Source organism: Saccopteryx bilineata, chromosome 1 (genome assembly GCF_036850765.1).
Source record: "Saccopteryx bilineata isolate mSacBil1 chromosome 1, mSacBil1_pri_phased_curated, whole genome shotgun sequence".
Lineage (NCBI taxonomy): Eukaryota > Metazoa > Chordata > Mammalia > Chiroptera > Emballonuridae > Saccopteryx > Saccopteryx bilineata.
In genome coordinates, this window is record NC_089490.1 from 398,474,011 (window position 1) to 398,490,239 (window position 16,229).

At 48.8% G+C, this 16,229-nt stretch overlaps 1 protein-coding gene across 1 annotated transcript; it reads right to left on the reverse strand.

The window, feature by feature from the left end:
* Nucleotides 1-290: 290 nt before the first annotated feature.
* Nucleotides 291-6,697, reverse strand: LOC136318840 (phospholipase A and acyltransferase 4-like). Its single transcript, XM_066251808.1, has 4 exons — nucleotides 6,646-6,697; nucleotides 4,258-4,366; nucleotides 3,476-3,744; nucleotides 291-2,171 (listed from the first exon to the last, which is right to left on the reverse strand). The coding sequence occupies exons 1-4, from the start codon at nucleotides 6,655-6,657 to the stop codon at nucleotides 2,076-2,078; spliced, it is 486 nt and encodes a 161-aa protein (XP_066107905.1). The 5' UTR covers nucleotides 6,658-6,697; the 3' UTR covers nucleotides 291-2,075.
* Nucleotides 6,698-16,229: the final 9,532 nt, after the last annotated feature.

Here is a 16,229-nt window from a genome sequence, read left to right on the forward strand (position 1 = left end):
AAGAGACCTAATTGGCTCAACTCAACACATCCTAGGTCAGCCAACTGATTGGCTACTATTGGGTCAGGTGATTCGCTGGCCGAATCAGCTCTTACTGAAGGGCCAGTCACATGGCATAAACCTGAGTGCAGAGGCAGTTTTATTCCAAGGGGATTGTGAGAGAGCCAAACTCATTGGTTTGCACCCCTGCTGCAGGGGCACTGAGGAAAGAGGGCAGAGCTTGTACTGACAGGTTCCTCCGAGGCTGCTGGTAGCCTGGGTCGTGTCCCACTGGAGATTGTTTCTCCAGAGTTAGATGCTGGAGCTCACATCTCTTCTAAATTCTCAGTGCCCAATCAGACATTTCTGTTTGTGGAACTTCAGATTGTAAGAAGCATGAAAGTATCCCCCTTCCCAGAGGCAGCCAGAGAGCAAGGCAAGCATGGCCCCTTCTGGAGCCCCACATGGAGGCTGACTTTTCAACCTGGTAGTCTGATCAGGGCCCTTCTTGGTAGTAACGAGTACAAGTTATATTCTTTGGTCTTTAGCCCTCCAGGAGCCCTCATCTTCCTGGGGTCCTATGACATCTCCAGCAGGGACCTGCAGCACTGAGGGGATGAAGGGACTCCTTAGCTTTCTCATGCTGGGATAGGCACAGCCCCAGGGAGAGTGACGTCCTGACTCTCACGTCAGTCTTAGTAACTCTGAGGACGACCATAGTGAAAGAACAGAAGAAGTGGCCATTCAGTAGGGTCACTGGTGGCAGAGGCCACGTGAACAAGAGAACATGGGGAGTGACCTTCTGAGACACCACCTGTTGCGCCCTTCGAAGTAGTGGAGAGATATTCTCAGATGGTTAATTTTTTTTAAGTTGTAATTTATTTACAATAGTTTCACAGAAAAATTGAGGGAAACTTAGAGATATTTCCCATATAATCCCTGATTCCCACTCACACGTAGCCTTCACCATATCAACATCTCACACGGAGGGTATATTTTTGTCACAATTGATGAATCTGCATTGACACATCATGATAACTCAAAGTCCTTAGTTGACCTCAGGGTCCCCTTAGTGTTGTATATTCAGTGAGTTTGGACAAGTTATGTCATGGACCCATCATTACTGTGTCATAGAGAGAAGTTTCACTGCCCTAAAAGTGGAGGAGGTTAATTTTCCACATTCAACCCCTGGGCATTTGAGCCATGGCAAGTGGTCACAAAAAGATAGTACAATTCCATCTGGTAGTCACAGAGGGTGAGGACTAGATTTTGGAGTTTAAGAAGAAAAAAGAGTCTTTCTACAGGAGAGGGCTGACTGAAGGAGGTCATTGGAAGACGCTGGGAGGTGTTTAGACTCGTCAGAGAATTCGAGTGGCAGCCGATGGGACTACCCGGGGTGACGGTGAAGTGTTTGGGGGCTTTGCAGCCTGAGAGTAAAATGAATGATGTCTGATGACAATGGTCGGTCTACACAGCACAACCAGGGGTCTCCAAACTTTTTACACAGAGGGCCAGTTCACTGTCCCTCAGACCATTGGAGGGCTGCCAAATACAGTGGTCCTCTTACTAACCATCAATGAAAGATGTGCCCCTTCCAGAAGTGCAGTGGGGGCTGGATAAATGGCCTCAGGGGGCCGCATTGCGGCCCGCGGGCCGTAGTTTGGGGACACCTGATAGACAAACCACTGAGCACCGCTACAGACCAGGCAGGTGCAGGGGACTTCCAGCCATCAGTGTATCTGGTCCTCACGATGTCCCCGTGAAGTGGATCACAGCCCCATCTCAGAGAAGATGGACTGAGACTCTGAGAGGCCGGAGCTTCTCCAAGCAGCTCGAAATTGCTGGGTGTCCCTGACAGGCGCTGACTTTTTCCTTTCTGGTTTAGAGCTACAGAGACAGTGGACTTCCTTCCTGAAGGGACAGATACAGTTATTAGTTCCTCAGTCTTGGTCCCCTGAGTCCATCCTTCAGCCGTGGTGAGGGGAGAGTGAGAGACAGAGCTGCAGGGAGCCCGGGACGAGGTCAGGGAGACGGAGGGGCTGTGGGAGTCGGTTCCAAGCTGCTGCTGCGGAGGGTTCTGTGGCTCCCGCAGGCTGTCACTGGGTTTGGGATCGGTGCTTCCCGATAGCATACCCAACAACAGCCAGAGTGCCAAGTGCACTGACACCTGCTCCCACCATGAAATTTTCTACCTGAAAGTGAGCAGTTCGTGTCAGAGTCAACAGCAAGTCCAGGCGGGTCCTTCCTCCCTCCCGAGGGGCTGGAGGTTGCACACACTTTCTGTCCCCTGCCCCAGAACCTGTCTGTCCTCTTCCTCCCTCCTGCTGCCCTCCCAGAGTCCTCCCCCACAGAGGGCTGGCCATGTCCCCATGGCCCCTTCCCTGGGAAACACAGGTGCAACCACTTCTCAGTGGCGGGCTTGTCTGAGGCTGTCCTGACAACGGGCAGGTGGGCTGCTGGAATGCTTCGGGGAGAGCTTCCTGGGGGAGGCCATTGTCCCTGACTTGTGGGGACAAGGAGGAGGGTTCATGCCTGGGTCCCTGGGTCCAGAGCTCTGGGGTTAAAACTGGGACTGGGTCTGTGGTCTGGATGGCAGTAGCCTCCACCCCCCTGCCCAGGGCGGCTGTAGAAGAAGCTGAGGGGAGACTGTGGACAACCATGGTCACAGCTTCCCTGTGCACTGAGTGCTGGTCACAGGTGCAGCCTGGAAGCTTCTGTCTCCAGCCCCAGCTCAGCCCTGAGCCCCGGACTCATACGTACAGCTGCTCCTCAGCCTGTCCCCCTGGGTGTCTGACGGGCCACCTGGAACATCCCACCTCAGCGTCACATCCTTCACGTCCCTCCCCACACGGCTCTGCTGTCCTCCCCTCCTCTCTCTGCCCGACCACCCACGCCCTCGGCCTGAGCCCTGACCGTCCAGTAGCACAGCAGAGAGAATGGGACACTGAGGTTCGAATCCCGCTTCTGCCTCTTCCTAGCTGTGTGGGGACGACACACTCGGGAGCGGAGCCGGGGGAGGGTGGAAGCTGGGCCCAGGTCCTACAGGACAGTGTCCTGAGCTCTTACACAGGCCCGCAGACCCGGAGCGGGTCCTGCCGGAGTGCTCGCTGGGCCTCAGCAGACCTGTCGTGGTCCCGGGTTGGCCAGTCTGTCCCTGGGCACCCACAGGGCATCGGGAGCTGCCTTTAGGGGGGTCGTTCTGGAGGCTACAAATCCTCAAGTTACAAATCTGGAGAGTCCCAGAGGCCCTCCAATCATCCCCTCCTTCTGCACATGGGGAAACTGAGGCCCAGAGAGGGAATGACCTGTTTAAAGACACTCAGTGGATTTGAAGCAGATCCGAGATTTGCTGTCTGACATCCTGGCTCCCAGCCAGCGATGAGATCCTACTTTTGCGTCATTCAGGACAATTTCTCCCTCTTTGTGCATATCACAGTCACCCCCACCCCAAGCAGACCTCCAGGAAGGAGAGGGAGCTCCCCAGAGAGGACCGTACCTGCTGGCTTTGGGGTTTGCCATATCTCAGATCGGTGACAAAGTGCTCACAGTTCCTGGAGAATACACTGTACTCCATCTTCTTACCAATCATCTCCTTTGCTGAACTGATAATCTTGTTCACTGGTAGTGGTTTGTTCTTGTGGTCCAAGTAGTTGTTGATCTGGTAGACACAGCCCCCCACCACCTTGGTCAGGAGCTCCCTTTTCACCACCCCTCTGTTGCTCAGAACGGAGAAGAGGCTGGAGGAACCGGCTCCAGGGTACTCACCTGCAATCAGAGACAGGACCATCAGGAACTGCAGGGCAGGGCGAGGGAGGGAGAGGAGGAGCCAGACAAGAAAGAAGGACAAAGGCAATCCACTATTGAGCTCAGTGTCTGTTGCTCCACAAATGTGATTGGAGGATTCTCAGATTTTGTCTGTTCACTTACCAAGCTGTGAATATTTTTTATGTTAGTGATGTTGTGACTCTCTCAGTGTGTTCCATTATCTGCATACATTGTCTAGATCACCAATCTTTATTGCTTTTTCTTTTTCTAGATTTTATTTATTCATTTTTAGAGAGAGAGGGGAGAGAGAGAGGGAAGGGTGGGGGGAGGAGCAGGACCGATCAAGTCCCATATGTGCTTTCATCAGGCAAGCCCGGGTTTTGAAACAGTGACCTGAGCGCTCCAGGTGAACACTTTATTCACTGCGCCACCACAGCTCAGGAGGCGTTTGGCTTTAAATTGTTCTCATTGTGTTAAAAATCTTGTGACAATTACACTGTCAGCAGTCCTTACTTGGAGTAGTCAGATGGACCACGTATCCATCTCCCACATAGATGGCCCAGTGCGAGTAGCCAATGCGGAAAATCTCAATCAGGTCTCCAGGCTCGGGTTCTGCACAATCCTGCAAGAGAAAAGCCAGGAAGATGTGGACCGGTTTCCGGAACAGCAGACCCTGGTTGGGGAGCGGCAGCTCGGCCTGGGGACCCCCTTGCTGAGTTCATCACCTAGTGACAGTGTGTTGGAGGGGCAGAGCTCAGGGCGCTGTGCAGTCCTCAGCCTGCTGTAGCTTTTGTATTTTTATTAAACAGTTTTTAATCCATAAGAGGAAATTGAGAAAGTCAAAGAGGTAGAGGAAATGGGCTGAGGAATCAAGTATCAGAGGGAAAAGAAGGGCCGTTGGAGCTGAGAGACAGAAAGGCCGAGGCACCAGCCTGGGAATGGGGGGCAGAGGGGAGGGAAGGCAGGGATGCCCCTGGGGAAGACCCCGCCCTCTGCAGCTGGTAGAGGTTGCCCTCCAGGTACTAGAAGTCTGGACTCTGTTCTGAGGGCTGGAAGCCTGGAGCATGAGCTTGTGCATTGAGAGGGTGAGGTTTGTCCAGTGTGTGCATGTCATGCACGCTGTGTGTGTAGTATGTACGTGCACACATGCTAGGATGCCAATGGGCAGTGCAGGTGTAGTGTGTGCGTGTCCAGAGGTTGTTGACACAACAGCCCACATGTAAAACCCCTTCCGTGAGGCGGGGCCCCAGACCCATCGCCAGCCACACAGGTCAGGTGAGTTTTCTGCTTCACTACCTTTCACACACTGACCCTCATGTTTCCGTCATGTCTTTCCCTGGGCTGTCCTTGGTCACAACAGTCACTTCCTCACACTCTACGCCATATCCCTCATCCCTGGGACCCACACTATTGGAGATGGCCACCTGTAGACAGGACCTAACAGCTTCTTAAAGGGCCCTGAGGCTGCAAGGGGGCTCTTGTGAGGCTTCCCGGGTTCCTGCAGGGGGTGGGTGGAGGCGGGGTGGGGGTGGGGTACTGACAGATTGACAGCAGAGGGCGCTGCTGGCACTTTTCACAGATGCAAGCCTCCCACAGCCCAGGGGGAGCAGCGCCATTTACTCAGGTGGGAGACTGACGTCAGAGAGGGAGAGGGACTTACCTGCCCCTCACCACACAGCTCACTGTCACTCTGCCCCTCTGCACAACCGCTTCTCACTGCCCCCAGCACCTTCCCCACACCCGCTCCCTCTCCTCCCTGTCAGACAGACACCCCCCTCTGAGGAGCTGCCCTGATCCCCAGCCCGGCTCTGCTGCCACTCTCTGGTCCTGAACCCCCGGGTCCTCTCCCCCTCTCCCTGCATGGGTCCTGTCCTGCTACAGTTCCCTGTGTCTGTCTGCACCCCCTCTGGGCTGTGAGCTCCAGGCAGGGGGATCCTGTGTGCTTGGCCCTCCCTCCCTGCATCTGCACGATGGGGACAGGGCCCTGGCTTGGAGCAGGAGGACAGGGACTGAGTAAGGAGGGGGCTGGAGGGTCAGCGGGACCAGGACTCCCCCCACACACACACTCCTCTCGGTCAGCCAAGGCGGGGCAGGCCCAGAGCTGGTCTCTATGGGGGGTGGGGGGGAGACCAAAGGGATTTTACACTCTGAAACTGTCTAATTAAGGCAAGGTCAGGGTCACTGGCACAGTACCCTAATGCAGATGAAATGTGAGCTTGGGACCTGTCTGGGTAAAATGGTTCCCTAGGCAACAGAGCCTGATTTTGGTTGGCAGCAATGAAGCCTTCCCCAGGAGCAGGGATGCAGATGGACTTGCTCCAGAATGGGCGGTTCCCCTTCCAGAATTGCCCCATTTGCAACAAGAGTCCCTGGCCAGCTGCCTCCTGTCAGCTGCACACCAGGCTGCTACCCTCCCGGGGACACGCGTGAGTCTGGACAGCAGAGGTGATGGGAGTAAAGCTGTCTGAGTCAGATTGCTGGAATCTGAATGCAGATTATCAGACAGAACAAATATTTGGAGGAAAGTGGAGCGAGCATAGACCAGGTTTAGTAATCACGGAACCCCTGCAGCAGCTGAGACCACAGCCCAGGACTCACTCACTGCCCTTGTCCCGGGTCCCTTTCAGCCCACACTCCTGCCCCTGCTCTGGCAGGCACAGCCCTTGACACCACATATCCCTCACCTGGGGCTCCCCCCTCCTATGCCAGACAGAGAGGGGGCTCAGTTTCCCTGAATCCCTTTCAGCCTTGCAGCAAAAGAGACTTTTATACAACATGCAGTTCTCCTGAGCCTTCCACAGACAAGCTCCGGAGGTAACAGGCCGGGAATACAGACTGACGCCTTTACATACAGGAGGAAACTGCCTCCCCTTCCTTCCCAGAAAGACCCAGGGGACTTACGGAGGAGGCCATGGTGATGCGTGGTGTGTGGTGTTGTGCTCCTGTTGGGGCAGCTTTTATACCCAAGTCTGGGGTTTCACTTTCAGTTTCCTTGGTTAATAATGTCATAGGTAGAGTGAGGACACCTGGATTCTTGTCATCTTTAGAGATAAGGTCAGTAAAGAATCAAAATGTGACAAATAAAGGAAATTTTCTTGGTTATGAGGGAAGCAAGTTGGAGAAAAGGGGACCGTGGAGACAGGTTCAGAGGTCAGCCCGGTACAAACTGCCACTGCCCACTGCTCCCCTCGTAGGGTCTGTCCTTTTTCCCTTCTCTTGCCTTCTGTCTCCCTTCCTCCTCTGCCCTGTGACCTGTCTCTGTGATTCCCAGCTGATTTCCCAAGATTGGCTCCTCCAACATGTTCATACTTGTGAGTGGCAGAGCTGTGGTAACAATAGAGTCCCTGTGGACGGTGGCTTGGGGCTGCTTCTACCGGGTAGCTTCTAAAACCGCTTGAACCATAGGACAGACCTGGTCTGTGGATGGGATCATCAGGCCGGGATTAGTGACAGAAAGCAGTATGGAATTATTTCTTCTAGCATTCTGGGCTTTGTTGCTGATGTCAGATATGGCTGGTCCCACTGTTGTGTTGACAAGGACTCGTGTAAGGTGATTCTTCTCCCTCTGGAATAGTTCTTGGAATGGGATTATTGATGGGGTTTGGGGAAACCACTAGTGAAGCATGCACAGTATTTCTCCTGTTAATACTGCAGTTACTATTGTCATTACAAATATTTCAGCCCCTCTGGAGGGAGCATAGGTATATATCTTTGTGGTTTTAATCTGCATTCATCTATCAGTAATGTTATTGAATACATTTTCAATGATTATTGACTATTAGACTGTTCTTCTTTGGAATGTAACTACTCAAGCCTTTTGTCTTTTTATAAAATGGGTTTGGGATATCTTCATTAATACTTTTTAAATTTATAAATCACAGAATTTTGAAGTCCTTGTGTGGCTACTCAGGTATCTAAATCCCATCTGAGTCTGCTCCTCTGGACCCTGTATCCCTTGATTATCAGTCACCTTTTTCTTCTCTACTCATCTAGTAATTTTTAATTGTGTGCTGGATATTGTGTGATACATTATAGAGGTTCTGGACTATTATCTTTCTCTACGGAACAGTACGTTTTTGGGGTTGTTTTTTTTTTCTGAAGCTGGAAACGGGGAGAGACAGTCAGACAGACTCCCGCATGCACCCGACCGGGATCCACCCGGCACGCCCACCAGGGGGCGACGCTCTGCCCCTCTGGGGCATTGTTCTGTTGCGACCAGAGCCACTCTAGCGCCTGGGGCAGAGGCCAAGGAGCCATCCCCAGCGCCTAGGCCATCTTTGCTCCAATGGAGCCTCGCTGCGGGAGGGGAAGAGAGAGACAGAGAGGAAGGAGAGGAGGACGGGTGGAGAAGCAGATGGGCGCTTCTCCTGTGTGCCCTGGCCGGGAATCGAACCCGGGACTTCTGCATGCCAGGCCGACGCTCTACCACTGAGCCAACCGGCCAGGGCCGGAACAGTACGTTTTGATAAGGCTGGTAGTTAGATTACTGGTAGATCACCTTGATCCCGTGAAAGCGTCAGTTCAGATTGTGTTTCGGCAGGGCCATTTCAGTTTTAACTTTGCTACTACAGCATAGCTATTATTCTTAGGGCATACTTTTTGGTTAGCTTGTTTCAACAAAATTTCTAGCTTTCTTAGCTATTAGGCTTTTAGTAGATGATCTCTGATGGGCCTCTTGGAAAGCCTTGTCTTACATATATCCAGCTTACCAGTTCTCCAAGAACACTAGGGACATTAAAAGCAACTCTTATTTTCCAATTCCAGGACAGATACTTCGGTAGTAGCCTAACTGAATGTAGAACCCTCATCGCTTTTCTTTCTCTCTCTGCATCAATCTAAAACATGTTTCCATATGAACCGTCCTCAGATATCACTTACATAAAGTTATTCTCTTATGTAAATATGACATTCTATTATTTCTAGGTCTAAATTCTTCTGTCTGAATTTTAACATCTTTTATAATACTCTGATCTCTTCTTACTTAAGCAATATTAAGTTCCACGACATTTCAATATTAGCATTCAGCTTTAGTCAGACCAGCCAACTTACTTATTGCCCCCAATAAGTAAACCATTCTCTTCCTAAACTTCATACATGTATTTATATATTCCCCTCTTAGGACAGTATTGTCTTCCCAGTCTAATGATCAAAGGTTAGAAGTTCCAACTCCGCAAGAAAAGTTTTCTTAACTCTTCCAGCCTTCTCTGAATGATACTCTTTCCTGAATGAATAACTATAGCACTTTAGAATTGATCTACACAGCCTGACCTGTGGTGGCGCAGTGGATAAAGCATCAACCTGGAATGCTGAGGTCACCAGTTCAAAACCCAGGGCTTGTCTGGTCAAGACAGATATAAGCGTTGATGCTTCCTGTTCTTCCCCCTTCTCTCTGTCTCTCTCTATCTCTCTCTCCTCTATTTCTAAAAATGAATAAATAAAAATCTAAAAAAAAATGAATTGATCGACACACCTCAGTTATATAAATATATTGCCTAATAATTGACTGCCTTTGTTTCCTGTGTGCTCTCAGCTACACAACAGGGACTATCCCTCATTCTTTGCATTGCATTACAGACTCCATTTATTCTGTGCCTACTATGTGCCAGATATTATAATAGACTTTTAAAAATAAGCTATTTTTTAAAAAAGTTTATTTATAGATTTTATAAAGAGAGGAAGGGAGAGACACAGGAAGACAGAAACATCCATCTGTTCTTATATGTGCCCTGACTGGGGATCAAACCCACAACCTTTGCAGATTGGGACCGTGCACCAACCAACTAGACTATTTGGCCAGGGCTAACTTGACCATTTTGTAGAGCAGTTTTAGGTTCGTGAAAGTTATGGAGATTTGCCATATGCCTGCTGCTCCCAACCATGTACAGTCTCCCTATTATCAACAGCTCCCTAGAGGGACCTGTTACAATTGAGGAGCCTACATTGATGCATCATGATCACCTGAAGTCTGTATTAGAGTTTACTCTTCCAAAGGACTTTTGTACACAATTTTTGGTGCTTCTATCTCTATAGCTCTCTGTTCTCTGGTACCCAGCTCCCTAAATTCCAGATGTCTAAGAGCAGCCTTGCACTGTGATCTGCTTCCCCCTCTCAATGAGACTGTCCATCTATGTTTGAGTGTGTTTTCCTGCACCTTGGTTTGGGAAATATCCTCAGATAGAAGTTTGGGTGCATGTGAGACTCCACTGTGTCCCCTCAAAGTATTAGGGTCCTTGCTGCTGTCCAATGTCTACACACCCTTTTCAAAACAATTCATAGATTTTTTTGGATATTGCAAAGAATATACAGAGAAATCTGTGGGCCTTCACCCAGTTTCCCCCCATAGCTGCGTCTAACAAAACTATCGTATAGTTTCAAACCCAGGAAGCCGTCATCGGTACAAGTGTATACGTGCAGTTCTTTGTATTGTTGTCGTGTGTGTAGAGACATGCGACCACCACCACCATCGGGCAACAGACGATTCCATTACCTCAAAGGTCTCCCACATGCGACCCCTGTGCAGTCACAGCTCCTCCTCGCCTTCCCACCAAAGCTCACCCGTGGAAAATGCTAATCTGTCCCTCGTCTCCATACGTTCGTCTTTCAAGGTGTTGTATAAATGTAATCATACGTGGGAAGTTCTGAGAATGGCTTATTTGCTCCGCATGCTCCCTTGATACCCACTGACGTTGCTGCATGCACCGTTCCTCTGTTCCTTTTTATCACTGAGTCATATTCTTCTGATGGGTGGCCCACTGCTGTACCATTCACTTACTGTATGTAGGACGCTGTAGCCGTGTTTAGCTTTTGGCTATTAAAAATGAGGCTGCCCCGAAGCATTGTATACCATGCCATGAAGTTTTTTGTATGAACATAAATTTAATTTGTCTGGATTAAATGCCCGAAATGGCATGGCTTAGTGGTATGGTCCTACGTCCCCGCCCCCAGGAACCAGCCCATTCCCTCAGTTCACAGGGCTGGGCTTCAGTGTGCGCCGGGCAGCGGTGGAGACAGAAATGTAAATGACACAAAATAGCAGAGACAGAACCCCTGCCCTCAAGGATGTGACAGTTGGGAACAGACCACAGCGGGGAGACCTGCCAGTCAGCAGTGCCGACCAGTGTGGTTAGGGCTGATGTCACAGCCATGATGCCACCCCCTTGTGACCCCCTCTTTGGCTGCCCAGCCAAACCTTCCCAAAGCCACAGAAGTGAGTCTTATTACCCCCACTTTACACATGAAGAAACTGAGGCTCACAGCAGCACCTAAGCCGCTTGTCAATGACCCCTGATATTAGCACACAAATCTGTGTTGAGTCTCCAAGCTGGTCCTGGTCTTGTCCTGGGAGTGCCACTGTGCTGGTAAGTGGCAGGGGTGGGATTGGAAGCCCAGGTGTGTTTGACACAGCTCGTTATGCTTATGAAAAGCACTGTCCTCTGTCACCGGAGAGTCAACTGGAGATGCAGTTTTGTTCCCTTACTAAGCTTGGTTTTGGCCACGACCCCTCATTTTGAATCTTTTTCTCCTGGATAACTAACCTCCTTCTCGTTCTGTCTCACTCCCTCCTCTCCCTGTCTGCACCTTGGTCTTTTGTTTGTTTGTGTTTGGTGGGAACATTATAAAAGTTCTTAAGATGCTTGTTGAAACAAAAGTGAATTGTTTGTTCGAAAATGTGAAGGCATTGTTTCATTGTCACCTGCATAATGGTATTTTTTTTATTTTATAATTTAATGCAGTGACATTGATAAATCAGGGTACATATGTTGAGATAAAACATCTCCATATTATTTTGACATTTGATTGTGCTATATACACCTCACCCAAAGTCAAATTGTCTTCTGTCACCTTCTATCTGGTTTTCTTTGTGCTCCTCCCCACCCACCCTCTCTCTCCTTCCTTGCCCCATCCACTCTCCCCCTATCCCCCCACCCCCATTGCCATCACATTCTTGTTCATGTCTCTGAGTCTCATTTTTATGCCCCATCTATGTATGGATTCATATAGTTCTTAGTTTTTTCTGATTTACTTATTTCACTCCGTATAATGTTATCAAGGTCCATCCATGTTATTGTAAATGATCCAATGTCATCATTTCTTATGGCTGAGTAGTATTCCATAGTATATATGTACCAAAGCTTTTTAATCCACTCGTCCTCTGACGGACACTTGGGCTGTTTCCAGATCTTCGCTATTGTGAACAATGTTGCCACAAACATGGGGGTGCATTTCTCCTTTTGGAGCCATTCTATGGTGTTCTTGGGGTATATACCTAAAAGTGGGATAGCTGGGTCAAAAGGCAGTTCAAATTTTCAGTTTTTTGAGGAATCTCCATACTGTTTTCCACAGTGGCACCAGTCTGCATTCCCACCAGCAGTGCAGGAGGGTTCCCTTTGCTCCACATCCTTGCCACCACTTATTCTGTGTTGTTTTGTTGATGAGCACCATCCTGGCTGATGTGAGGTGATATCTCATTGTGGTTTTAATTTGCGTTTCTCTAAAAATCAGTGGTGTTGAGCATTTTTTCTTTTATTTTTTCTCTCTTTTTTTTTTCTTTTTTTATATTTTTCTGAAGCTGGAAACAAGAGACACTCAGACAGACTCCCACATGCACCTGACCGGGATCCACTTGGCACGCCCACCAGGGGCAATGCTCTGCCCACCAGGGGGCGATGCTCTGCCCCTCCAGGACGTCACTCTGCCATGACCAGAGCCACTCTAGCGTTGGGGCAGAGGCCAAGGAGCCATCCCCAGCGCCCGGGCCATCTTTGCTCCAATGGAGCCTTGGCTGCAAGAGGGGAAGAGAGAGACAGAGAGGAAGGAGGGGAGGGGGTGGAGAAGCAAATGGGCGCCTCTCCTATGTGCCCTGGCCGGGAATCAAACCTGGGTCCCCCGCACGCCAGGCCGATGCTCTACCACTGAGCCAACCGGCCAGGGCCTTGAGCATTTTTTCATATGCCTATTGGCCATCTGTATGTCCTCTTTGGAGAAGTGTCTATTCATTTCTTTTTTCCATTTTTTGATTGGATTGTTTGTCTTCCTGGTGTTGAGATTTACAAGTTCTTTATGAATTTTGGTTATTAACCCCTTATCAGACGTATTGTCAAATATGTTCTCCCATTGTGTAGTTTGTCTTTTTATTCCGTTCTTATTGTCTTTAGCTGTGCAAAAGCTTTTTAGTTTGATATAGTCCCATTTGTTTATCCTGTCTTTTATTTCCCTTGCCCGTGAAGATAAATCAACAAATATATTGCTCCAAGAGATTTCGGAGAGCTTACTGCCTATGTTTTCTTCTAAGATGCTTATGGTTTCATTGCCTACATTTAAGTCTTTTATCCATTTTGAATTTATTTTTGTGAGTGGTGTAAGCTGGTGATCTAGTTTCATTTTTTTTGCAGGTAGCTGTCCAGTTTTCCCAACACCATTTGTTAAAGAGACTGTCTTTACTCCATTGTATGCCCTTACCTCCTTTGTCAAATATCAGTTGTCCATAGAGCTGTGGGTTTATTTCTGGGTTCTCTGTTCTGTTCCATTTATCTATATGCCTGTTCTTATGCCGGTAAAAGGCTGTTTTGAGTACAATGGCCTTGTAGTATAACTTGATATCAGGAAGTGTGATACCTCCCATTTTATTTTTCTTTTTTAAGATTGCTGAGGCTATTCGTGTTCTTTTTTTTTGGTTCCATATAAATTTTTGGAATATGTAATCTATATCTTTGAAGTATGTCATTGGTATTTTAATTGGTATTGCGTTGAATTTATAGATTGCTTTGGGTAATATAGACATTTTAATGATGTTTATTCTTCATAACCATGAGCACGGTATATGCTTTCACTTGTTTGTATCTTCCTTGATTTCTTTTATCAATGCTTTGTAATTTTACGAGTACAAGTCTTTAGTCTCCTTGGTTAAGTTTACTCCTAGGTACTTTATTTTTTTGGTTGTAATAGTGAAGGGAATTGTTTCCTTAATTTCTCTTTCTGACTGTTCATTGTTGGTGTATAAAAATGCCTCTGATTTCTGAGTATTGATTTTATATCCTGCCACTTTCCTGAATTCATTTATCAGGTCCAGTAGTTTTTTGACTGAGACTTTAGGATTTTCTATATACAATATCATATCATCTGCAAATAATGATAGTTTTACTTCTTCTTTTCCAACTTGAATGCCTTTTATTTCTTCTTCTTGTCTGATTGCTGTGGCTAGGACTTCCAGGACTATGTTGAATAAGAGTGGTGAAAGAGGGCACCCCTGCCTTGTTCCTGATCTTAAGGGGATTGCTTTTAATTTTTGCCCATTGAGTATAATGTTGGCTGTGGGTTTCTCATAGATGGCTTTTATCATGTTGAGGTATGTTCCCTACAGGGGAAAGTATTCCCACTTTGCTGAGAGTTTTGATCATGAATGGGTACTGGATTTTATCAAATGCTTTTTCTGCATCTATTGAAATTATCATATAGTTTTTCTCCTTCTTTTTGTTTATGTGATGAATCACATTGATTGATTTTTGAATATTGTACCAGCCTTGCCTCCCCAGAATAAATCCCACTTGATCATGGTGTATGATTTTTTCCATATATTGTTGGATCCGGTTTGCTGGCCGGATATTTTATCTGCCCAACACTCACTTTGTTAAAGATGGCACTGCCCACGTGGAGGCCATTGCCCAGGTGATATTAATGTGTGTCTCTGTGGGCTGTGGGCAGGCAGGATCCTTGTAGCCTGGGGCTTGGTTTTAGGATTAAGCCTTTCCCACCCGTTTTGATGTGGGGTGGTACAATCCCATCATGCCCCAGATAAGTGACTTTGTATTAGAGACTTCCCTATTTCATATATTGGATTAAAGGTTTTGATTTCTACACTATAAAATAGGGGCAGAACGGGAGCTTGCTCTCTGGATTCCTGAGATTATCCTTAGAGGAGAGAGCAGAGAGGAGAGCAGAGTAAGGCCATGTGGAGGAGGCCAGGAGAAGCAGCCAAGATGGCGGAGTGTTGAGTGAGAAGCCAGTTTGTGCAGAGTTTGTGCAGGGAGAAGGAGGGAGATGGGGAACAGAAGTGAATAAGTCTGGTGAGCTAGAAACCTTTGATTCTAGGAAACTCAAATAAGTCAGTAGGTTTGTGAGCACTGAATGAGTGGGTGTTGGAGCCCAGTGTGTGTTTTTACTTGCCCGCCGGGTGCAAGCTAGGATTAAAGGTGATGGCCCACCAGTTCTTGGCTCCTTTGTTTCTTTACCGACTGTCCGAATCCAGTGCGAACCTGCATGGGCCAGGCGGCTGTGGTAGTGGCCGTGGCTACTGGCTTTACATCCAGGATAGGGTATGTGGGTGTCAGGGGCTGTGTCTGACTGGGACTTGGGAAGTGAGTGAGTCCCGGACTTTTGGCCTCAGCTGCTGCAGGGGTTCTGTATTTAGCCCATCTGTTCTCACTCCCCTTTCCTCCGAACATTTGTTCTGCCTGATAACATGCATTCTAAGTCCAGCGCTCTGACTCGGACAGCTCCCCTCCCATCGGCCCTGCTGTCCAGACTCACCCGTGTCCCCGGGAGGGGTGGCTGCCTGGTGTGCAGCCAACAGGAGGACAGGTGCTCTTACTGCAAATGGGGCAATTCTGGGAAGGGCACCGCCCATTCTGGAGCGGGTCCTTCTGCATCTCTGCTCCTAGGGAAGGCTTTATCACGGCCAATGAAAATCTGGCTCTGTTGCCTAGGGCAGTGCTCCCCAACCCCCGGGCCGCAGACCAGTACCTGTCCTTGGGCCATTTGGTACTGGTCCGCAGAAAAAGAATAAATAACTTATATTATTTCCGTTTTATTTATAAGTCAGAATGATGTTTAATTTTTAAAAAATGACCAGATTTCCTCTGTTACATCCATCTAAGACTCACTCTTGATGCTTGTCTCAGTCACGTGATACATTTATTTGTCCCACCCTAAAGGCCGGGTCCGTGAAAATATTTTCTGACATTAAACCGCTCCATGGCCCAAAAAAGGTTGGGGACTACTGGCCTAGGGAACCATTTACCCAGACAGGGCCCAGCTCACATTTCATCTGCCTCAGGCTACTGTGACAGTGACTCTGACCTTGCCTTAATTAGATAGTCAGTTTCAGAGTGAAAAATTCCCTTGTTCTCCCCAAGACAAACACCAGATCTGGGCCTGCCCCGCCCTGGCTGACCGAGAGGAGGGGGGGTGTAGTCCTGGTCCCACTGACCCTCCAGCCCCCTCCTTACTCAGTCCCTGTCCTCCTGCTCCAAGCCAGGCCCCTGTCCCCATCGTGCAGATGCAGGGAGGGAGGGCCGAGCACACAGGATCCCCCCTGCCTGGAGCTCACAGCCCAGAGGGGGAGCAGACAGATAGAGGGAACTGCAGTGGGACAGGAACCATGCGGGGAGAGGGGGAGGTCCTAGGGGCTGGTGACCAGAGAGTGACAGCTGAGCCGGGCTGGGGATCAGGGCAGCTCCTCAGAGGGGGATGAATGTCTGATGCGGAGG

Bases quoted from the DNA above. Each gene is read 5' to 3' on its own strand.
- LOC136318840 (XM_066251808.1), bottom strand. The intron at 3,745-4,257 runs GTAAGGACTGCT...CTCTGATTGCAG, and splicing joins GGTCCATCTGACTACTCCAA to GTGAGTACCCTGGAGCCGGT. The intron at 2,172-3,475 runs GTACGGTCCTCT...GCTCACTTTCAG, and splicing joins GCAAACCCCAAAGCCAGCAG to GTAGAAAATTTCATGGTGGG.